Raw genomic sequence first — 24,647 nt, 5'->3', positions numbered from 1 at the left:
GTGAGGTAACGTTTGCTAATGCTCAATCACCTCAGCAGCTGACTGTCTCTCCGACTGACTGACCGGCTCCCTCCGAGACCTTTCATTTTTTCACTTTACTCATTTAGCAAGACACTCTTATCCAGAGAGACTTACTGGAGCAATTAAGGGTTGAATGCCTTGCTCAAGGGCACATCGACAGATTGTTCACTTCGTCGGCTCGAGAATTTGAACCAGCGGTTACTGGCCCAACGATCTTAACGGCTAGGCTACCAGCTACCCACAATGCTTCCTTCCTCCATCAATGCTTCCTTCAGTCAGGATGGAAGCTTCCTCCATCAATGCTTCCTTCAGTCAGGATGGGAGCTTCCTCCATCAATACTTCCTTCAGTCAGGATGGAAGCTTCCTCCATCAATACTTCCTTCAGTCAGGATGGAAGCTTCCTCCATCAATACTTCCTTCAGTCAGCATGGGAGCTTCCTCCATCAATACTTCCTTCAGTCAGGATGGAAGCTTCCTCCATCAATACTTCCTTCAGTCAGGATGGGAGCTTCCTCCATCAATACTTCCTTCAGTCAGGATGGGAGCTTCCTCCATCAATACTTCCTTCAGTCAGGATGGAAGCTTCCTCCATCAATACTTCCTCCATCAATACTTCCATCAGTCAGGATGGGAGCTTCCTCCATCAATACTTCCTCTATCTATACTTCCTTCAGTCAGGATGGGAGCTTCCTCCATCAATACTTCTTCCATCCATACTTCCTTCAGTCAGGATGGAAGCTTCCTCCATCAATACTTCCTTCAGTCAGGATGGATTTAAGTTTTTAGCTGCCAAGTATGGCCTACATGTAATTATAATAAAAATAAACCACTAGTAAAAAACAGTTTACCTAAACCTGGCTAGCACTGTGAATCTCACTAATAACTCACTGTATATCTGATGTGGAGGACGTGGGTGGAAGGACCACAACAAACCTTCTTTCCATAATGTTTATTATACACAAACATACACGTTTGAGGACTGACTAGGTCCAGAACAAGCTGGGTTCTATTCCGGGGCCATGCATCACATCAAAAGAAACCAAAATGTCAATTACATAGAACATCATTGTGGTGCTGACTGGTGATTGGCCCACACTACTGCCAATCACGCTGCCAATCACTGTAGGCAGAACATAAAATCAACAGAATACAGGATCAACTACCACACTGGAGACAGATTCTCTCTCTCTCTCTCTCTATGTGCACGTGAACCTGTGGCACAGTCTGGCGTGGCTGCACTCAGCTGGGGGAGGTTCAGAGTTAAAGACGACCTCACTGTCCAGGAAACTCTATCGAATGAAAACCCTCAGAACCCCTGTGTGTGTGTGCGAGTGTGTGTGTGCTTCCCTTCGGTCAGGGCTACATAAGACCTCTCTACAGTCCAACAACCCCAACATTATTATAATAACAACTCTGCCAATCACACACCACCAGCTACAAGGCACTACAGAAACCACCGCTCACACACTGACCCAGAACTGCTGATTCAGAATCAGTTTCCTCTGGCCAAGTCATCAGCAATATCATCAGGAATTCAACCACCGCTGGCCCTGGAACAGTTGTTAGATGAATAAAGTAACCACAGGCTGTAAGTACAGACAGGAGCACTTAGTTGTGAACGTTAAGCTATTCTTGTCCATTTGCTGTGCCACAGTGAGACCTAGCCAGCTGTCTCATTGCTATTCTGGTTCATAGAAGTTAGCCAGCTAGAGCTAAGTTATTCTGGTTCATAGAAGTTAGCCAGCTAGAGCGAAGTTATTCTGGTTCATAGAAGTTAGCCAGCTAGAGCTAAGCTAGTCTGGTTCATAGAAGTTAGCCAGCTAGAGCTAAGCTAGTCTGGTTCATAGAAGTTAGCCAGCTGTCTCATTGCTATTCTGGTTCATAGAAGTTAGCCAGCTAGAGCTAAGCTAGTCTGGTTCATAGAAGTTAGCCAGCTGTCTCATTGCTATTCTGGTTCATAGAAGTTAGCCAGCTAGAGCTAAGCTAGTCTGGTTCATAGAAGTTAGCCAGCTGTCTCATTGCTATTCTGGTTCATAGAAGTTAGCCAGCTAGAGCTAAGCTAGTCTGGTTCATAGAAGTTAGCTAGCTAGAGCTAAGCTAGTCTGGTTCATAGAAGTTAGCCAGCTAGAGCTAAGTTATTCTGGTTCATAGAAGTTAGCCAGCTAGAGCTAAGCTAGTCTGGTTCATAGAAGTTAGCCAGCTAGAGCTAAGCTAGTCTGGTTCATAGAAGTTAGCCAGCTAGAGCTAAGCTAGTTGGGTTCATACCCTTGGCAGAGAGATATACTGAGATTTACAGCCGTGTGTGTGTGTGTGTGTGTGTGTGTGTGTGTGTGTGTGTGCGTGCGTGCGTGCGTGCGAGCGAGCGTTGTACGCGTGTGTGTCTCACCTGAAAGCGTGGCAGGTCAGGGGGTTTGAAGTCATTGGGGGAGCAGCCGCACCAGTCTACGATGTGTTTGTACTGACACTTACAGCCCAGCTTCCTGTTCCAGTTGGTGATACGCAGGTTGTTGTCCACCATACTCTCACAGTGAGCACTGTTCTCTAGCACTGTGTGGAAGAACGACTGGAAAGAGAGGGCGAGGGAGAGGGGGGGGGATATGTTAGATAGTCAGTAGTGTGCAGTTTGTGCTGATTGCATAGTGTGTGTGTGTGTGTGTGCGTGTGTGTGTGTGTGTGTGTGTGTGTGTGTTACCTCGGCAGGCAGCAGTGTGTATGCGTAGAAGCGCTTCATGCTGACGACCAGCTCATCTTCAGAGTTGATGATGTAATCCACAAACATGCGGTTCAGAAGGAACCAATCGGAACCTCCGTCCACCGCAATGCCTTCTGGGATCTTGCGGTCGCCTAGGCGCCACATGTGTGTGTCACACTCGAAGAAGAGCCGGTCCAGACCCTGCTTACGGATGAACCTGGAAAGGACACACACACACACACACACGCAGATGAACACACACATACACACACAAACGTAGATGAACACACACACACAGATCTACATGTGTCTCACCGTGTGTTGTCTCTGCCGTGGGATTTGATGAAGTTCATGTCCCGGTACTTTGTCAGGAAGCCCACCAGCTGCTCATTGGTCCTGGGGAGGGCAGACAGCTGTCAATCAGTCACACGGCCAATCAACACAGGCCAAAATTCCAAATCAACCTCTTGGACGCTAACCAGGCACTGTAGGTATGAAAAGGTTTATCTAGGCCCATGCTCTCGGCTGGAGTCCGAATATTTGAGCAACGTCCACCTTATGTAACGTGATTCCCTTGCCAGTCTATGTGTTCCTAGACCCCCACCCCCCCCCGAATAGCAACACACACAAGGGGGCGATAGCAGGGATTTACTTGTCGTTGTCTTCTCCTTGTGTTAAAAGCAAAGAAGAATCACATTTTAAAACATCAACACCACTGTTAACTAATTTACATGAAAACCAACTGCATATTTGCCAGTTGTCTGTAGGCAACTCCGCTGGCAGTTTGCTAGCTAGCTAAAACCAACTGCATATTTGCTAGTTGTCTGTAGGCAACTCCGCTAGCAGTTTGCTAGCTAGCTAAAACCAACTGCATATTTGCCAGTTGTCTGTAGGCAACTCCGCTGGCAGTTTGCTAGCTAGCTAAAACCAACTGCATATTTGCTAGTTGTCTGTAGGCAACTCCGCTGGCAGTTTGCTAGCTAGCTAAAACCAACTGCATATTTGCTAGTTGTCTGTAGGCAACTCCGCTAGCAGTTTGCTAGCTAGCTAAAACCAACAAGCCAGCCACACCAATGTGTAGGAGGTAACACTGTCCAGCTGGTGACTGAAGCCAGCCACACCAATGTGTAGGAGGTAACACTGTCCAGCTGGTCAGCTTGCAGGCACCCAGGCCAACCACAAGGAGTCGCTAGAGCGAGATAGGACAAGGAAATCCCAGCCGGCCAAACCCTCCCCAAACCCTCCCCTCCCCTAACCCTCCCCAAACCCTCCCCTAACCCGGATGACGGTGGGCCTAACCCTCCCCTAACCCTCCCCAAACCCTCCCCTAACCCGGATGACGGTGGGCCAAACCCCTAACCCGGATGACGGTGGGCCAAACCCTCCCCTAACCCTCCCCTAACCCGGATGACGGTGGGCCAAACCCTCCCCTAACCCTCCCCTAACCCGGATGACGGTGGGCCAATTGCGCGCCACCTTATGGTTCTCCTAGTCACGTGCCGGCTGTGACACAGCCTGGGATCGAACCCGGGTCTGTAGTGACGCCTCAAGCACGGCGAGGAGTGCCTTAGACCGCTGCGCCACTCGCGAGGCCCCCCGACAAATATTCTTATACTTAACCGGTGTAACCTACAACGTTATCCCAGATTAATATGCTGCTTCAATGCATTCACTCCCATTTTGGTGTCAGAGGAAAAGTACGGATCGCACAGCTGTTTTTACCATTAGCCTGGAATCACCAGTTATTAGTGGGGGAGGGGCTATAATGTTGTTTGGTTTATTGCTTAAATAGTCGCTGAGATTACATTTTACTTACTGATGGAAAATAGAGTCACAATTATTAAATTTTTTTCAAGATATACCCACACTATAGTTTATATACAAGGACCAAAGAGTTTGGCCTGATTCGCGTTCTCATTTTTGCAGTGGATTTGTTTTTCTTCTTCGATTCTGGTATCGTCCCAGCACCTCACACACACACACACACACACACACACACACACACACACACCCAACAGCCCCCCGTCCCCAACTCCCCCCAAAACACACGCCTAACAGCACTCCATCCTCAACTCCCATCTGAACAGAACATGAGTCCCAAACTCTCAAAGCAATTACACTTTCCTAATACCTCTTTAATTAGCTTGCTAATTAACACTCACATTAGCCAAGTATTACAGTACCTTATCAAGGCTGGAGCACAATGCTAACACGCTAGGCAGAGACAGCCAATAAGGATACGGTTACACACACACGCGCACACACACACCAGATGTGAATCTGAAGTTGACGCAGACAGAATTAGTTAGATGTATGGCATGGTGAATGAGAGATTAAAGAGAGAGAGAGAGAGAGAGAGAAAGAGAGAGAAACTGCAATTGAAGAACAGACAGACAGATGAACACACACAGCCATCTGTCCTATTGAATTTTCCTATGCTGAAAAGCAGTAGAGGTGAAGCCACAATGTCACTGCATCCAAACCTCTGTGTGTGTGTGTGTGTATGAATGTGTGTCCTCCCTTTCCCTCCCCCTCCTCCCTTTCCCTCCTCCCCTCCTCCCTTTCCCTCCTCTCCTCCTCCCTCCCCCTCCTCCTTTTCCTTCCTCTCCTCCTCCCTTTCCCTCCTCTCGTCCTCCCTCCCCCTCCTCCCTCCCCCCCCCCCCCTCCCTTTCCCTCCTCCCCTCCTCCCTTTTCCTCCTCTCCTCCTCCCTCCCCCTCCTCCCTCCCCCTCCTCCCCTCCTCCCTTTCCCTCCTCCCCTCCTCCCTTTTCCTCCTCTCCTCCTCCCTCCCCCTCCTCCCTTTCCCTCCTCTCCTCCTCCCTCCCCCTCCTCATTTTCCTTCCTCTCCTCCTCCCTTTCCCTCCTCTCCTCCTCCCTCCCCCTCCTCCCTCCCCCTCCTCCCTTTCCCTCCTCTCCTCCTCCCTTTTCCTCCTCCCCTCCTCCCTTTCCTTCCTCTCCTCCTCCCTTTTCCTCCTCCCCTCCTCCCTTTCCCTCCTCCCCTCCTCCCTTTTCCTCCTCTCCTCCTCCCTTTTCCTCCTCCCCTCCTCCCTTTTCCTCCTCTCCTCCTCCCTCCCCCTCCTCCCTTTTCCTCCTCTCCTCCTCCCTCCCCCTCCTCCTTTTCCTTCCTCTCCTCCTCCCTCCCCCTCCTCCCCCCTCCCTTTCCCTCCTCCCCTCCTCCCTTTTCCTCCTCTCCTCCTCCCTCCCCCTCCTCCCTTCCTCCCTTTCCCTCCTCCCTTTCCCTCCTCTCCTCCTCCCTCCCTCCCCCTCCTCCTTTTCCTTCCTCTCCTCCTCCCTCCCCCTCCTCCCCTCCTCCCTTTCCCTCCTCCCCTCCTCCCTTTCCCTCCTCCCCTCCTCCCTTTTCCTCCTCTCCTCCTCCCCCCCTCCTCCCTTTCCCTCATCTCCTCCTCCCTCCTCCTTTTCCTTCCTCTCCTCCTCCCTCCCCCTCCTCCCCTCCTCCCTTTTCCTCCTCTCCTCCTCCCTCCCTCTCCTCCCTTCCTCCCTTTCCCTCCTCCCCTCTTCCCTTTTCCTCCTCTCCTCCCTTTCCCTCCTCCCCTCCTCCCTTTCCCTCCTCTCCTCCTCCCTCCCTCCTCCTTTTCCTTCCTCTCCTCCTCCCTCCCCCTCCTCCCTTTCCCTCCTCCCCTCCTCCCTTTCCCTCCTCTCCTCTTCCCTCCCCCTCCTCCTTTTCCTTCCTCTCCTCCTCCCTCCCCCTCCTCCCCTCCTCCCTTTTCCTCCTCTCCTCCTCCCTCCCCCTCCTCCCTTTCCCTCCTCCCTCCCCCTCCTCCCTTCCTCCCTTTCCCTCCTCCCCTCTTCCCTTTCCCTCCTCTCCTCCTCCCTTTTCCTCCTCTCCTCCTCCCTCCCCCTCCTCCCTTCCTCCCTTTCCCTCCTCCCCTCTTCCCTCCCCCTCCTCCCCTCCTCCCTTTTCCTCCTCTCCTCCTCCCTCCCCCTCCTCCCTTCCTCCCTTTCCCTCCTCCCCTCTTCCCTTTCCCTCCCCCTCCTCCTTTTCCTCCTCTCCTCCTCCCTCCATCCCAGTCTCTCCCTCTGTCTCTGCTAGCTGCTGTGCCCTTCAGTCTAGTGATGTTTAGGATCACATACACACATACATACAGACATACATACAGACAGACAGACAGACAGACAGACAGACAGACAGACAGACAGACAGACAGACAGACAGACAGACAGACGCACACACACACACACATATTCACACATACAGACACACACACACACACGCATGCACACACACACACACACATTATGAGAAGTGTGTGGTGTGTGTCCATGTGTGTGTCCGCCACTCATCGATCACACACACACGCAGCACGCTGGGATCCGTGTCAACTCTGATGTCATCACTGGGTATTGACGTGGAATGGATTTTGTCCAGTGGGCCGCAGGGCTCATGGGATTGGTTCACTTCAATAAGAGATCCAGTTGGAAGTAGAGAGAACTTAGTGACTCAGGACCTTCTGTCAGGAACTTCCGCCATTATGTAGAATTCTGTGTGTGTGTTTGTGGGCCCTATTCCCTATGTAGTGCACTACTTTAGACTGGAGATCTATGAGCGCTATTCCCTATATAGCACACTACTTTTGACCAAAGCCCTCCATGCCCACCTGATAGGGTAGTCGGCTGCGCTGAGGTTGATGAAGAAGTCCCAATTCCAGTCGGCCATCTTGAGAAGGTCGTCCATGCAACGCAGGTACATGGTGAGCAAGCTCGCCCCGCCCCAAATGGTGGACATCCTCCAGGAAGTAACACGGACGTTGGAGTACTGGCTCGCTAGAGCCCCCACCTGTCTGTGGAGGTAGTTGGAACGCTGGGGGAAGGGAAGAAAGGTAGTGGGTAAATTAATAGAGGTCTGCATGTTTACCTGGTCTGCATGTTTACCTGGTCTGCATGTGTACCTGGTCTGCATGTTTACCTGGTCTACAGGTTTACCTGGTCTGCATGTTTACCTGATCTGCGTGTTTACCTGGTCTACAGGTTTACCTGGTCTACAGGTTTACCTGGTCTGCATGTTTACCTGGTCTACAGGTTTTCCTGGTCTGCATGTTTACCTGGTCTACATGTTTACCTGGTCTGCATGTTTACCTGGTCTGCATGTTTACCTGGTCTGCATGTTTACCTGGTCTACATGTTTACCTGGTCTGCATGTTTACCTGGTCTACATGTTTACCTGGTCTACATGTTTACCTGGGGCCTGTTGCACAAAAGTAGAATTAAGACATCCGGGATAAATGACTCAGCTGAGCTCAATGAAGCCAAAACATGTGCGTCCAGGCTTAATTGGTTGCACAAAGACCAAGCCAGGATGAGCAGACACGGATTCATTAAGCCAGGTGAAACCAATCCTGGATAGGTGCGCGCTCACGGCTCACTCAAATAGACCCCGCCACAGATCACAGATTAACTGATTTACCATGGCAACTAGAGCCGCGTACTTTTCCCCGTCGGAAGCACAAATCCTCATGGAGGCATACGAGGAGGTAAAAGATATAATTAAGAAGAAAGGCAACACCGCCACAGTGATAAAGCAAAGAGAAAAAGCGTGGCAAAGTATTGCAGACCGCCTGAATGCGTAAGTAGTGCACAATTACACACTCACCGCTCCGCTGAAACATCACAATTACAATTCAAATATTTAATTCACATCTCCAAAAATGCAGTTGTACTGTAATTATGAAACGGTTAATTTTTTTTATTGAAATGCACTGCAGATATGAGTGAAATTGTGTAAAGTAACTCCATCACACTGTATAAAGCTATGATAAAATCTTTGATATTTTTACTGAAAACAAGACAAAAATACCAAGTAATTTTTTGCAGTGTGACTCCATTAAGTGTGTGTGTGTGTGTGTGTGTGTAGATTAAACATGAACGGGCCAAAACGGACATGGCAGCAGGTCAAAATCAAATACAAGAACATTCTGCAGAATGGTATGGTCCCTGACTAATATTTAACAAAGCACAAGCATATATTGTACCCAGAAGGTGCCTGCTCACACATTGTCTGTACTGTTTTAGCAGTGAAAAAGAATACCCACAGACAAGGCACGGGTGGTGGGTCACCAAAGGCTGACCTTACCCCAGCAGAGGACATGGCCTTGGAGCTAAATAAAGGCAGGCCCGTCTTAGAGGGGATCCCTGGGGGGAAAGAGACGAGCATAGGTTCCTCCCAAGATGCCACCCGCTTCATTCAAGGTATGTCCTTCCATCTCTACATGGGATACAACCACATTCATATTGAATCAATTTGGACTGTCTGACTTTGGTTTACCTATTGCCTTGCAGTGTCTGGCAGCACTGTGTTCCTGTTAGAGCCACCAGCACAAGCACCAGACGATGCTGATCCAGTGAGTACTCCATCAAAGGCATACTGTAGGCCTGGCATGTCTTGTCTACTAGCTTCAATATGAATCCGATTAAATGTGATAGGGTGAAGGCCCCAGTGCAGCAGCAACAGCACATGATGGAGACGATGATGAGGAGGAGACCATCTCTCTGGATTCCAGAAGGCATGAGGTATCATGTTAAGACTGTGAAAGTACTATTTACTCTACAATGGTGAGGAGTCCTCATCAAAATCAAAAAATCTAATTTCTTTTACAGGACCCAGATGCTATACAGTGGGAAAACCAGCCTGGCAACATAGTGCGTATTAATAAAAGGACACCACATCCTGCCAAATTCCAGCTGCGCTAATTGTATTGTGTTCACAGAGCTCACAAGCTATCAGAAAGTTGTATGGCAACCACCTCCGGTGCCAAATAGAACTGGCAGACATAGACATTCAGTACAAGAAGAAAAAGATGGAAAATCTTGCACTGGAGTTCGAAATAAAAAAGAGGACAATTAGGAAACTGGACCTTGAAATAAAAAAACTTGAGAGGGAGGTGAGATATGCCTTCAATGTACACTGTATGCTAACTGTAACACAAATGTATTAATCATTATTTTTCTTTCCTCCCCCAGCTCCAAGAAGATGACACAGCTCAAAATAAAAATTAGGTATATTCTCGTAAAGTCAAGTGAGCCATGACATATGAGCTCTTATTGTGAGCACACAGGACGGTGGCATCTTTCTAAGGTTTTTTTTATTTTCCCAGCAATCAGTACAACCAAGTCATCGTTATAAGGCATCGCCCTCTTTTGCCCACCCCCCCCAGCACCAGGTGTGGCCACTAGCCTATATGAAGGCCCAAAATTGTGTGTTCCTTTCTGCTCTGACAATGGCATGCCCATTCGTGCGAGATGTGGTGGATGAAGAAGCACTTGTGCTGAGGAGAGCCTTCAGGTGAGAAAGGGTCTTCAGGGACCGGTTGGACCCACTGGCCTTCCCTGATGACCATCTATATGAAAGATACAGGTTTTCTGCAGATGGCATCAGGTATCTATGCAGACTACTGGGTCCCAGGATTAAGCACCGCACTGCACGGAGCCATGCACTGAGTGTGGAGCAAATGGTTTGTGTGGCCTTGCGCTTTTTTGCTAGTGGAGCCTTCCTGTACTCAGTGGGGGATGCAGAACAGCTGAACAAGGCCACAATTTGCCGCACAATAAGGAGTGTGTGTCTGGCTATCAAAGCATTAGCAGATGTCTTCATCTCCTTCCCTGGCCACAGAAGACTCTGTGACATCAAAGAGGAGTTCTATAGGATTGCAGGTAAGAGGATCTACAAATTACAGGACAACTGTTAACACATAGTAGGATACTCATTACTTTGTGTGACAGGTTTCCCCAATGTCATTGGTGCAGTGGACTGCACACACATAAGGATAAAAGCCCCCTCAGGTGCCCATGAGGCCGATTTTGTGAATAGGAAATCCTTTCACAGCATTAATGTTCAGGTGAACATAACTTTTTGATATTGTCCATTGACGAACACTCTGCATTGCCAGTGATGTGCATTGATTGGTGTAATATTCCTCATCTTATGATTTCAGATGGTCTGCAATGCTGACTGTGTGATCAGCAATGTTGTGGCAAAATGGCCTGGCTCAGTCCATGACTCCAGAATCTTTCGGGCCTCTGAAATCTATCAGTGCCTATCACAAGGTAAGCCACACAACCCCTATTTATAACCATCATGGCTGTGTCAAGAATATCACTGTGTTTATGAGGTAGTAATGATGAGATTTTGTGTTGACAGGTGAATTCTCTGGTGTGTTGCTGGGAGACAGGGGGTATGGCTGCCAGCCTTTTCTCCTGACACCTTTCACAGACCCCCAGGAAGCACAGCAGGCCTACAACCATGCCCATGCCAGGACCAGGGCCAGAGTTGAAATGACCTTTGGCCTCCTGAAGGCACGCTTTCACTGCCTTCACAAATTAAGGGTCAGCCCTGTTAGGGCATGTGATATTACTGTGGCTTGTGCTGTCCTCCACAATGTGGCCTGCCTGAGGAAGGAGAGGGCCCCCAGAGTGCCACCAGCCATGGACTGGGACAATCCGGCAATCTTCCCTGATGACGACAGTGGTCGGCTGCTGAGGGACCAATATGTGTTGAATTATTTTAGTTAGTATGTGTGCTTTCAATTTTGGTTAAATATGTCCTGCGGTGGCAGAGGAATTTGGGTTTTTTTGGGTTCGTTTTTTGACGAATTTGGCCTCTTATGATGTTTGTGCGGTATACTGTGTGTAATACAAGGCTGCAGGGAGGCTACTGCATCCATTCATTTGTCTGTTCAGTTGATGTGTATGGATTTGTCCTGCATTTATTTTAGTGTGCAGACATGCAGGGTGTGTTATACACATTCAAAGGTCTGTATATGTATCATTTTGTATAATATGCTTAGATTCTGTGCTTTCCATCTTGTAGAGTCACTGTGACTTCAGTTTTGAAAGGAGCTGATGGTTTACCTGCTTTGTTTTGTCCTTATTCAATAAAGGAACATAATGTTACACATTGTGTTTTTATATTCATATGGAATGTGTATTTGTTTATATGACAGAGTACTAGGGCCACACTGAAGAAAAAGGATAAAGTCATAAATTTATGAGGCTGGTTCTTTCTGCAGAAAAGCTACATATTGTTTTTACAGTTTTGATACTTATGACAATGTGATACTTAATATTCTGGCACATCAGCATGTCTTTGTTTATGAAACCATACTGAAGTACAATTTCACGAAATGCCCCACATCTGTCATTTTAACAACTGTCCTCCTTTAAAACAACTGGTTACAATATTATGACTTGTGTTTTTTTCCCCTCTGTGGCCCTAATATTCTAGCATTTTATATATAGCCTTATAGTCTATGGGAAACTGTAAATTATCTAATGATAGCAACATCATCTAAAAATCATTTTTTATCCAAAATCATTGAAATTAATGATCACAAACGTTTAAATAACAGTGGGTCTAGTTATATGTGATAACAATGTATAGTGAGCAGTGAAATAACTATTGGTTTCCATTTGTGGTGACTGCTGACTGACATTAGGGATGAGATTAAATAGATCCTGGAATTTAGCCTGGTCTGGAGCAGGCTAGCTCCACAGAATAAATCTCCATGGTAATTTATACCATAACATATCCTCCTGCCCCCTATCCATCTTTAGTGCAACCGGATTACGGATCAATTGAGCCAGGATCACCAAGATATCCTGGCTTAATCCCTTATCCTAGTTTTGTGCAACAGGCCCCTGGTCTACATGTTTACCTGGTCTGCATGTTTACCTGGTCTGCATGTTTACCTGGTCTACATGTTTACCTGGTCTGCATGTTTACCTGGTCTGCATGTTTACCTGGTCTACATGTTTACCTGGTCTACATGTTTACCTGGTCTGCATGTTTACCTGGTCTGCATGTTTACCTGGTCTGCATGTTTACCTGGTCTGCATGTTTACCTGGTCTACATGTTTACCTGGTCTGCATGTTTACCTGGTCTACAGGTTTACCTGGTCTGCATGTTTACCTGGTCTGCATGTTTACCTGGTCTGCATGTTTACCTGGTCTGCATGTTTACCTGGTCTGCATGTTTACCTGGTCTGCATGTTTACCTGGTCTACAGGTTTACCTGGTCTGCATGTTTACCTGGTCTGCATGTTTACCTGGTCTGCATGTTTACCTGGTCTACATGTTTACCTGGTCTACATGTTTACCTGGTCTACATGTTTACCTGGTCTGCATGTTTACCTGGTCTACATGTACAGTGCATTCGGAAAGTATTTAGACCCCTTGACTTTTTCCTAGTATATACCTGGTCTACAGGTATATAGTAGTAGTGTGAGGTATGGTAGATGGTCGTACCTGGTCTACAGGTATATAGTAGTAGTGTGAGGTATGGTAGATGGTCTGTAGTGGTCTACATGTATATAGTAGTAGTGTGAGGTATGGTAGATGGTCTGTAGTGGTCTACATGTATATAGTAGTAGTGTGAGGTATGGTAGATGGTCGTACCTGGTCTACATGTATATAAAAGTAGTGTGAGGTATGGTAGATGGTCTGTAGTAGTCTACATGTATATAATAGTAGTGTGAGGTATGGTAGATGGTCTGTTGTAGTCTACAGGTATATAGTAGTAGTGTGAGGTATGGTAGATGGTCTGTTGTAGTCTACAGGTATATAGTAGTAGTGTGAGGTATGGTAGATGGTCTGTAGTGGTCTACATGTATATAGTAGTAGTGTGAGGTATGGTAGATGGTCTGTAGTGGTCTACATGTATATAATAGTAGTGTGAGGTATGGTAGATGGTCTGTAGTAGTCTACAGGTATATAGTAGTAGTGTGAGGTATGGTAGATGGTCTGTAGCAAGCATTTCGTTACACTCGCATTAACATCTGCTAACCATGTGTAAGTGACAAATACAATTTGATTTGATTTAGTGGTCTACATGTATATAATAGTAGTGTGAGGTATGGTAGATGGTCGTACCTGGTCTACATGTATATAGTAATAGTGTGAGGTATGGTAGATGGCCTTGAACAGGCGTTGGAACTGCCGAGACGCTCTGCCATGGACCACCAAGACGAAGACGATGCGAACAGGCACAGCAGGGGCAGTCTGCTCTGAGCCCTCATCCCACTGTACATTCACATTGGCCTTACCTGGAGACACACACACACACACACACACACACACACACACACACACACACACACACACACACACACACACACACACACACACACACACACACACACACAGGGAAGGTAGGAAGAAGACAGGGGTAACTTTATTACTGTAGAAATGCTGTGTTAAATTGTAGAGTGCACAAATAGAACGTTTTACAGAAAGTGTCATTTCTATAATTGTGCATGCATTAAATGCCAGGATGTCATACTCATTTAGGCTTTTCATCTAGTGGGAATTCACTGCACAGTATTGAGGAAGAGAATCGTTTCCAGACCCACGTGTGTTTGACAACAACAGCTGATAATCAGAACAGGGGGATGGGCTGTACCAAAATGATCCAATGGCGGGGGACAACCCAACTGGGCATTAGATGGTGACCTCAGTATGGAGCAGTAGTATCTCTCCTTTCCACTCTTCCTCCCTTTCAGTTGTCCATCCACCCTTCCATTACCCCCCCCCCCCCCCCCATACACACACACACACATGCACACACACACACACGCACGCACATGTGAGTGTGCACACACACACACACTCTCCCTCTCTACCATTGGTGGTTGGTGTAAGGTCTACCCTGTGTGTATAAATATCCCTCTCTCCCAGCACCATGCGTCCCTGTCTAGGCCCCTCTCTGAGGCACGTAGGCAAGGCTTTACAGGGGAGCTACACTGGGGCGGTGTGAAAACAGTAGGTTTTTAACTTCCTGCTACACTGGGGTGGTGTGAAAACAGTAGGTTTTTAACTTCCTGCTACACTGGGGTGTTGTGAAAACAGTAGGTTTTTAACTTCCTGCTACACTGGGGTGTTGTGAAAACAGTAGGTTTTTACCTTCCTGCTACACTAGGGCGATGTGAAACAGTAGGTTTTTACCTTCCTGCTACACAAGGGCGATGTGAAACAGTAGGTTTTTACCTTCCTGCTACACAAGGGCGATGTGAAACAGTAGGTTTTTACCTTCCTGCTACACAAGGGCGATGTGAAACAGTAGGTTTTTACCTTCCTGCTACACAAGGGCGATGTGAAACAGTAGGTTTTTACCTTCCTGCTACACTGGGGCGTTGTGAAAACAGTAGGTTTTTTACTTCCTGCTACACTGGGGTGGTGTGAAAACAGTAGGTTTTTACCTTCCTGCTACACTGGGGCGTTGTGAAAACAGTAGGTTTTTTACTTCCTGCTACACTGGGGTGGTGTGAAAACAGTAGGTTTTTACCTTCCTGCTACACTGGGGCGTTGTGAAAACAGTAGGTTTTTTACTTCCTGCTACACTGGGGTGGTGTGAAAACAGTAGGTTTTTACCTTCCTGCTACACTTTTACCTTGCTGCTACATTCCAATTCACATACCGCCCCAACAGATCCACAGATGACGCAATCTCTATTGCACTCCACACTGCCCTTTCCCACCTAGACAAGAGGAATACCTATGTGAGAATGCTATTCATTGACTACAGCTCAGCGTTCAACACCATAGTCCCCTCAAAGCTAATCACCAAGCTCTGGACCATGGGACTGAACACCTCCCTCTGCAACTGGATCCTGGACCCCCAGGTGGTGAGGGTAGGTAACAACACATCTGCCACGATGACTCTCAAAATGTGTGCTTAGTCCCCTCCTGTACTCCCTCTTCACCCACGACTGTGTGGTAACGCACAACTCCAACACCATTATCAAGTTTGCTGACACAACGGTGGTAGGCCTGATCACCGACGACGATGAGACAGCCTACAGGGAGGATGTCAGAGACCTGGAGCTGATCGAGGACTAAAGGAAATGGAGGGCCGAGCACACACCCATCCACATCAACGGGGCAGTAGTGGGCTCCTGAGTGGCGCAGTGGTCTAAGGCACTGCATCTCAGTGCAAGAGGTGTCACTACAGTCCCTGGTTCTAATCTGCATTGTTGAATAAGGGTTCGTAAGTAAGCATTTGACCTGTTGTATTCGGCACATATGACAAAAACAATTTTATTTTATTTGAGGTTTTTACCTTCCTGCTACGCTGGACATTTAACTTTAGCCCTAGGACAACCCAGCCAACTAGCTAGCCAGCCAACACAACCCAGCCAACTAGCTAGCCAGCCAACACAACCCAGCCAACTAGCTAGCCAGCCAACACAACCCAGCCAACTAGCCAGCCAACACAACCCAGCCAACTAGCTAGCCAGCCAACACAACCCAGCCAACTAGCTAGCCAGCCAACACAACCCAGCCAACTAGCTAGCCAGCCAACACAACCCAGCCAACTAGCTAGCCAGCCAACACAACCCAGCCAACTAGCTAGCCAGCCAACACAACCCAGCCAACTAGCTAGCCAGCCAACACAACCCAGCCAACTAGCTAGCCAGCCAACACAACCCAGCCAACTAGCTAGCCAGCCAACACAACCCAGCCAACTAGCTAGCCAGCCAACACAACCCAGCCAACTAGCTAGCCAGCCAACACAACCCAGCCAACTAGCTAGCCAGCCAACACAACCCAGCCAACTAGCTAGCCAGCCAACACAACCCAGCCAACTAGCTAGCCAGCCAACACAACCCAGCCAACTAGCTAGCCAGCCAACACAACCCAGCCAACTAGCTAGCCAGCCAACACAACCCAGCCAACTAGCCAGCCAGCCAACACAACCCAGCCAACTAGCCAGCCAGCCAACACAACCCAGCCAACTAGCCAGCCAGCCAACACAACCCAGCCAACTAGCTAGCCAGCCAACACAACCCAGCCAACTAGCTAGCCAGCCAACACAACCCAGCCAACTAGCTAGCCAGCCAACACAACCCAGCCAGCTAGCTAGCCAGCCAACACAACCCAGCCAACTAGCTAGCCAGCCAACACAACCCAGCCAACTAGCTAGCCAGCCAACACAACCCAGCCAACTAGCTAGCCAGCCAACACAACCCAGCCAACTAGCTAGCCAGCCAACACAACCCAGCCAACTAGCTAGCCAGCCAACACAACCCAGCCAACTAGCTAGCCAGCCAACACAACCCAGCCAACTAGCCAGCCAGCCAACACAACCCAGCAAACTAGCTAGCCAGCCAACACAACCCAGCCAACTAGCTAGCCAGCCAACACAACCCAGCCAACTAGCCAGCCAGCCAACACAACCCAGCCAACTAGCCAGCCAGCCAACACAACCCAGCCAACTAGCTAGCCAGCCAACACAACCCAGCCAACTAGCCAGCCAGCCAACACAACCCAGCCAACTAGCCAGCCAGCCAACACAACCCAGCCAACTAGCTAGCCAGCCAACACAACCCAGCCAACTAGCCAGCCAGCCAACACAACCCAGCCAACTAGCTAGCCAGCCAACACAACCCAGCCAACTAGCCAGCCAGCCAACACAACCCAGCCAACTAGCCAGCCAGCCAACACAACCCAGCCAACTAGCTAGCCAGCCAACACAACCCAGCCAACTAGCCAGCCAGCCAGCCAACACAACCCAGCCAACTAGCTAGCCAGCCAACACAACCCAGCCAACTAGCTAGCCAGCCAACACAACCCAGCCAACTAGCTAGCCAGCCAACACAACCCAGCCAACTAGCCAGCCAGCCAGCCAACACAACCCAGCCAACTAGCCAGCCAGCCAACACAACCCAGCCAACTAGCTAGCCAGCCAACACAACCCAGCCAACTAGCCAGCCAGCCAACACAACCCAGCCAACTAGCTAGCCAGCCAACACAACCCAGCCAACTAGCCAGCCAGCCAACACAACCCAGCCAACTAGCTAGCCAGCCAACACAACCCAGCCAACTAGCTAGCCAGCCAACACAACCCAGCCAACTAGCTAGCCAGCCAACACAACCCAGCCAACTAGCTAGCCAGCCAACACAACTCAGCCAACTAGCTAGCCAGCCAACACAACCCAGCCAACTAGCTAGCCAGCCAACACAACCCAGCCAACTAGCTAGCCAGCCAACACAACCCAGCCAACTAGCCAGCCAGCCAACACAACCCAGCCAACTAGCTAGCCAGCCAACACAACCCAGCCAACTAGCCAGCCAGCCAGCCAACACAACCCAGCCAACTAGCCAGCCAGCCAGCCAACACAACCCAGCCAACTAGCCAGCCAGCCAACACAACCCAGCCAACTAGCTAGCCAGCCAACACAACCCAGCCAACTAGCTAGCCAGCCAACACAACCCAGCCAACTAGCCAGCCAGCCAACACAACCCAGCCAACTAGCCAGCCAGCCAACACAACCCAGCCAACTAGCTAGCCAGCCAACACAACCCAGCCAACTAGCCAGCCAGCCAACACAACCCAGCCAACTAGCCAGCCAGCCAACACAACCCAGCCAACTAGCTAGCCAGCCAACACAACCCAGCCAACTAGCCAGCCAGCCAACACAACCCAGCCAACTAGCTAGCCAGCCAACACAACCCAGCCAACTAGCCAGCCAGCCAACACAACCCAGCCAACTAGCCAGCCAGCCAACACAACCCAGCCAACTAGCTAGCCAGCCAACACAACCCAGCCAACTAGCCAGCCAGCCAGCCAACACAACCCAGCCAACTAGCTAGCCAGCCAACACAACCCAGCCAACTAGCTAGCCAGCCAACACAACCCAGCCAACTAGCTAGCCAGCCAACACAACCCAGCCAACTAGCCAGCCAGCCAGCCAACACAACCCAGCCAACTAGCCAGCCAGCCAACACAACCCAGCCAACTAGCTAGCCAGCCAACACAACCCAGCCAACTAGCCAGCCAGCCAACACAACCCAGCCAACTAGCTAGCCAGCCAACACAACCCAGCCAACTAGCCAGCCAGCCAACACAACCCAGCCAACTAGCTAGCCAGCCAACACAACCCAGCCAACTAGCTAGCCAGCCAACACAACCCAGCCAACTAGCTAGCCAGCCAACACAACCCAGCCAACTAGCTAGCCAGCCAACACAACCCAGCCAACTAGCTAGCCAGCCAACACAACCCAGCCAACTAGCTAGCCAGCCAACACAACCCAGCCAACTAGCTAGCCAGCCAACACAACCCAGCCAACTAGCCAGCCAGCCAACACAACCCAGCCAACTAGCTAGCCAGCCAACACAACCCAGCCAACTAGCCAGCCAGCCAGCCAACACAACCCAGCCAACTAGCCAGCCAGCCAGCCAACACAACCCAGCCAACTAGCCAGCCAGCCAACACAACCCAGCCAACTAGCTAGCCAGCCAACACAACCCAGCCAACTAGCCAGCCAGCCAAAACAACCCAGCCAACTAGCCAGCCAGCCAACACAACCCAGCCAACTGGCCAGCCAGCCAACACAACCCAGCCAACTAGCCAGCCAGCCAACACAACCCAGCCAACTAGCCAGCCAGCCAACACAACCCAGCCAACTAGCCAGCCAGCCAACACAACCCAGCCAACTAGCCAGTCAGCCAACACAACCCAGCCAACTAGCCAGCCAGCCAACACAACCCAGCCAACTAGCTAGCCAGCCAACACAACCCAGCCAACTAGCCAGCCAGCCAACACAACCCAGCCAACTAGCTAGCCAGCCAACGCAACCCAGCCAACTAGCCAGCCAGCCAACACAACCCAGCCAACTAGCCAGCCAGCCAACACAACCCAGCCAACTAGCCAGCCAACACAACCCAGCCAACTAGCCAGCCAGCCAACACAACCCAGCCAACTAGCTAGCCAGCCAACACAACCCAGCCAACTAGCCAGCCAGCCAACACAACCCAGCCAACTAGCCAGCCAGCCAACACAACCCAGCCAACTAGCCAGCCAGCCAGCCAACACAACCCAGCCAACTGGCCAGCCAGCCAACACAACCCAGCCAACTAGCTAGCCAGCCAACACAACCCAGCCAACTAGCCAGCCAGCCAACACAACCCAGCCAACTAGCCAGCCAGCCAACACAACCCAGCCAACTAGCCAGCCAGCCAACACTAGTCAGCCAACTAGTCAGCCAACTAGCCAGCCAGCCAACACTAGTCAGCCAACTAGCCAGCCAGCCAACACTAGTCAGCCAACTAGCCAGCCAGCCAACACTAGTTACCCAGGCAGCCAGCCAACACTAGTCACCCAGGCAGCCAACACTAGTCACCCAGGCAGCCAGCCAGCACTAGTCACCCAGCCAGTCAGCCAACACTAGTCACCCAGGCAGCCAGCCAACACTAGTCACCCAGGCAGCCAGCCAACACTAGTCACCCAGGCAACCAGTCAGCCAAAACCAGCCAGCCAACACTAGTCACCCAGCCAGCCAACACTAGTCACCCAGCCAGCCAATACTAGTCACCCAGGCAGCCAGTCAGCCAAAACCAGCCAGCCAACACTAGTCACCCAGCCAGCCAGCTAGTCACCCAGCCAGCCAGCCAATACTAGTCACCCAGGCAGCCAGCCAACACTAGTCACCCACCCAGCCAGCCAGCCAATACTAGTCACCCAGCCAGCCAGCCAGCCAACACTAGTCACCCAGCCAGCCAGCCAACACTAGTCACCCAGGCAGCCAGCCAACACTAGTCACCCAGCCAGCCAGCCAACACTAGTCACCCAGCCAGCCAGCCAACACTAGTCACCAGTCACCCAGGCAGCCAGCCAACACTAGTCACCCAAGCAGCCAGCCAACACTAGTCACCCAAGCAGTCAGCCAACACAAGTCACCCAGCCAGCCAGCCAACACTAGTCAGCCAGCCAGCCAATACTAGTCACCCAGGCAGCCAGCACCATCCAGCCAGTCTAAAGCTATAGATATCCTCTCCTCTCCCTTACTGCATCATCAAAGAGACGTATAATCATATAAATTAAATGCAGAATCTAAACCTTAAACTTTCTGGGCGGATGACAGAGTCTATCTTTAGTCAAGCTCTGCCCCCCCCCCACACACACAGGCTTTACTCAGCACTTCTCTATCTAACTCCTGTACTAACTAGTGTGTAATTACACTGGCTTGGTGTGGGCACTGCCCTATAGTGAGTAGAGTAGTATACACTGCAGCTCAAATGGCACCCTTTGCCCTATATAGTGCACTACTTTTTTTTACCAGAGTGTAGTATAAAGTGAACAGGGTGGTGTTTGGGACACAGCCATAGAGCAGTGAATGTGGTGGAATGTTCCCTAAATAGATCAGGCACTGGCAAGGCAGCCTCCATGGGGAGTTCTAGACGGAACCCTCGGGAGAGCCCTTAATTCTGTCTCCAGGGTGAGACGTACTCTTTCCCTCCCTCTTTCTCTTCCCTCTGGGGATGGCGAGGTGACAAGGAGAGGAGACAAGGAGAAGAGACAAGGGGAGGAGACACGGCGAGGAGACAAAGCAAGGAGGAAAGGATAGGTGACAAGGAGGGGAGACAAGGAGAGGTGACAAGGGGAGGAGACAAAGATATATGACAAGGATAGGAAACAAGTATTCAAGGACAGGAGAGGAGATAAGGAGAGGAGACACGGCAAGGAGACAAGGATATGTGACAAGGAGGGGAGACAAGGAGAGGTGACAAGGGGAGGAGACAAAGATATATGACAAGGATAGGAGACAAGTATACAAGGACAGGAGAGGAGACAAGGAGATAAGGAGAGGAGACACGGCAAGGAGACAAGGAGGGGAGACAAGGAGAGGTGACAAGGGGTAGGAGACAAAGATATAGGACAAGGATAGGAGACAAGTATACAAGGACAGGAGAGGAGATAAGGAGAGGAGACACGGCAAGGAGACAAGGAGGGGAGACAAGGAGAGGTGACAAGGGGTAGGAGACAAAGATATAGGACAAGGATAGGAGACAAGGTAAGGAAACAAGTATGAGTGTGGCGGTCATGTATATCTGGAGGAGGGTAATTGTCCAGCCAAATGACTGTGGTCTCTGTCCCAACCGTTCAAATAGCAACTAGAAAGTAATAACATGTATACATTTTTAGATGTATGTTTTCTCCTTTCCTCCTCCACTCCTGACCGCATGTGCTGACATAGAAATAGAATGAGTAGAGTGAGAGGTTCCACGCCCGTTCTATTCATTATGTTACAGGGCTGTGACGGTCATGCTCCTCTGGATGATGGTAATTGGCCAGCCAAATGACCGCGGTCACTGTAATAATAGTTTGAAATAGCATTTATTTCTTATATTCATATATATATATATATATATCTACACTGAACAAAAATATAAAGGCAACATGTAAAAGTGTTTCATGAGCTGAAGTAAAAGATCCCAGAAACGTTCCGTACGAACAAAAAGCTGATTTCTCTCACAAATTTTGTGCAAAAATTGAGAGACAAGAGGGAGGAGAAGAGTACTTGTCACCGTGGAGACAGAAGTCAGGACTGTCACCGTGGAGACAGAAGTCAGGACTCTCCCGAGGGTTCCGTTTATGCTGTTCTGTGAAGGGAGTAGTACACGGCATAGTACGAGATCTTCAGTTTCTGGGGGCAATTTCTCGCATGGAATAGTCTTCATTTCTCAGAACAAGAATAGACTGACGAGTTTCAGAAGAAAGTTATTTGTTTCTGGACATTTTGAGCCTGTAATCAAACCCACAAATACTGATGCTCCAGATACATAATAATTGCAACATAATTGCAACAAATCAACATAATTGCAAAAGGGTTTTCTAATGATCAATTAGCCTTTTAAAATGATAAACTTGGATTAGCGAACACAACGTGCCATTGGAACACACGCCTGTTGAGCGTGGAAAAACCCAGCAGCGTTGCAGTTCTTGACACAAACCGGTGCCTGGCACCTACTACCCTACCCCGTTCAAAGGCACTTAAATATGTTGTCTTGTCCATTCACCCTCTGACAACACATACACAATCCATGTCTCAGTTGTCTCAAGGCTTAAAAATCCTTCTTTAACCTGGTCTCCTCCCCTTCATCTTTAACCTGGTCTCCTCCCCTTCATCTTTAACCAGTCTCCTCCCCTTCATCTTTAACCAGGTCTCCTCCCCTTCATCTTTAACCAGTCTCCTCCCCTTCATCTTTAACCAGGTCTCCTCCCCTTCATCTTTAACCTGGTCTCCTCCCCTTCATCTTTAACCTGTCTCCTCCCCTTCATCTGTAACCAGTCTCCTCCCCTTCATCTTTAACCAGTCTCCTCCCCTTCATCTTTAACCAGTCTCCTCCCCTTCATCTTTAACCAGTCTCCTCCCCTTCATCTTTAACCAGTCTCCTCCCCTTCATCTTTAACCAGTCTCCTCCCCTTCATCTTTAACCAGTCTCCTCCCCTTCATCTTTAACCAGTCTCCTCCCCTTCATCTTTAACCAGTCTCCTCCCCTTCATCTTTAACCAGTCTCCTCCCCTTCATCTTTAACCAGTATCCTCCCCTTCATCTACACTGATTGAAGTGGATTTAACAGGTTACATCAATAAGGGATCATATCTTTCACCTGGATTCATTCCTAATGTCTTGTCCACTCAGTGTATCTCCCCTCTGTAAATGGTACATTCCTCCTGTAATCAGCCTCTACTCCAGAGTTGTTTGTTTTATGCTTATTGCTCTGATATTGTCTATTCTGTTTGACGTCTGTGTGGACTTGTGTCTGTGTTCTGTTTGACTATTGTCTATTACTGGCAGCATCTTCTCACCAAGGCAGCACCTTGTCACTGAGGCAGCCCCTTCTCACTAAGGCAGCACCTTGTCACTAAGGCAGCACCTTGTCACTGAGGCAGCACCTTGTCACTGAGGCAGCCCCTTCTCACTGAGGCAGCCCCTTCTCACTGAGGCATCCCCTTCTCACTGAGGCAGCCCCTTCTCACTAAGGCAGCACCTTCTCACTAAAGCAGCACCTTGTCACTGAGGCAGCATCTTCTCACTGAGGCAGCACCTTCTCACTGAGGCATCACCTTCTCACTAAGGCAGCCCCTTCCCACTGAGGCAGCCCCTTCTCACTGAGGCAGGCCCTTCCCACTAAGGCGGCCCCTTCTCACTGAGGCAGCCCCTTCTCACTGAGGCAGCCCCTTCTCACTGAGGCAGCACCTTCTCACTAAGGCAGGCCCTTCTCACTAAGGCAGCACCTTCTCACTGAGGCAGCACCTTGTCACTAAGGCAGCACCTTGTCACTAAGGCATCACCTTGTCATTAAGGCAGCACCTTGTCACTGAGGCAGCCCCTTCTCACTGAGGCAGGCCCTTCTCATTGAGGCAGCACCTTCTCACTGAGATAGCACCTTGTCACTGAGGCAGCACCTTGTCACTGAGGCAGCACCTTGTCACTAAGGCAGCACCTTCTCACTAAGGCAGCCGCTTCTCACTGAGGCAGCCCCTTCTCACTGAGGCAGCACCTTCTCACTAAGGCAGCACCTTCTCACTAAGGCAGCACCTTCTCACTGAGGCAGCACCTTCTCACTGAGGCAGCCCCTTCTCACTGAGGCAGCACCTTCTCACTAAGGCAGCACCTTCTCACTGAGGCAGCCCCTTCTCACTAAGGCAGCCCCTTCTCACTAAGGCAGCCCCTTCTCACTAAGGCAGCCCCTTCTCACTAAGGCAGCACCTTCTCACTGAGGCAGCACCTTTTCACTAAGGCAGCCCCTTCTCACTAAGGCAGCCCCTTCTCACTAAGGCAGCCCCTTCGCACTGAGTGTCATTGGAATTTAATAATTCCTATATGTGTACATTGATTAAATCACTCAGTCTATTTTATAAGAATTTGTGAGATTCCTATTTGCATAAAATAGACAGAGACCGGTCTTGTCAAAATGAGATAATAGTATTTATTCTCGGAGCTCGCTGCTCATGGAACCAAAAACAACAGTTTATATACAAAATATGACGTCAAAATGTCCTTCCTCCTATCGACCAGGAGGAAACAGGTTCAAAGGTTTATTCCCACCCCCTCCCCCCCTCGCTCACTCCAGACACACACTTATATCAAGATTAAACTTCTGAAGTCTTCATCTATCACTATTCAGCAGACACATCCCAGA

At 49.6% G+C, this 24,647-nt stretch overlaps 1 protein-coding gene across 1 annotated transcript in view; it reads right to left on the bottom strand.

Annotated features, from left to right (window-relative positions):
• Nucleotides 1-24,647, bottom strand: part of LOC110485332 (xylosyltransferase 1) — a 70,290-nt gene that overhangs the window by 10,101 nt on the left and 35,542 nt on the right. The window contains exons 3-7 of the mRNA XM_036939384.1: nucleotides 13,593-13,765; nucleotides 7,330-7,532; nucleotides 3,030-3,110; nucleotides 2,715-2,931; nucleotides 2,409-2,585 (exon numbers count right to left, since the gene is read on the bottom strand). Of these exons, the coding sequence (XP_036795279.1) occupies nucleotides 2,409-2,585; nucleotides 2,715-2,931; nucleotides 3,030-3,110; nucleotides 7,330-7,532; nucleotides 13,593-13,765 (851 nt within the window). The remainder of the gene's footprint in view (nucleotides 1-2,408; nucleotides 2,586-2,714; nucleotides 2,932-3,029; nucleotides 3,111-7,329; nucleotides 7,533-13,592; nucleotides 13,766-24,647) is intronic.

This window comes from Oncorhynchus mykiss, chromosome 12 (assembly GCF_013265735.2).
Source record: "Oncorhynchus mykiss isolate Arlee chromosome 12, USDA_OmykA_1.1, whole genome shotgun sequence".
Taxonomy (NCBI): domain Eukaryota; kingdom Metazoa; phylum Chordata; class Actinopteri; order Salmoniformes; family Salmonidae; genus Oncorhynchus; species Oncorhynchus mykiss.
This window is presented reverse-complemented; position numbering and strand designations above follow the sequence as displayed.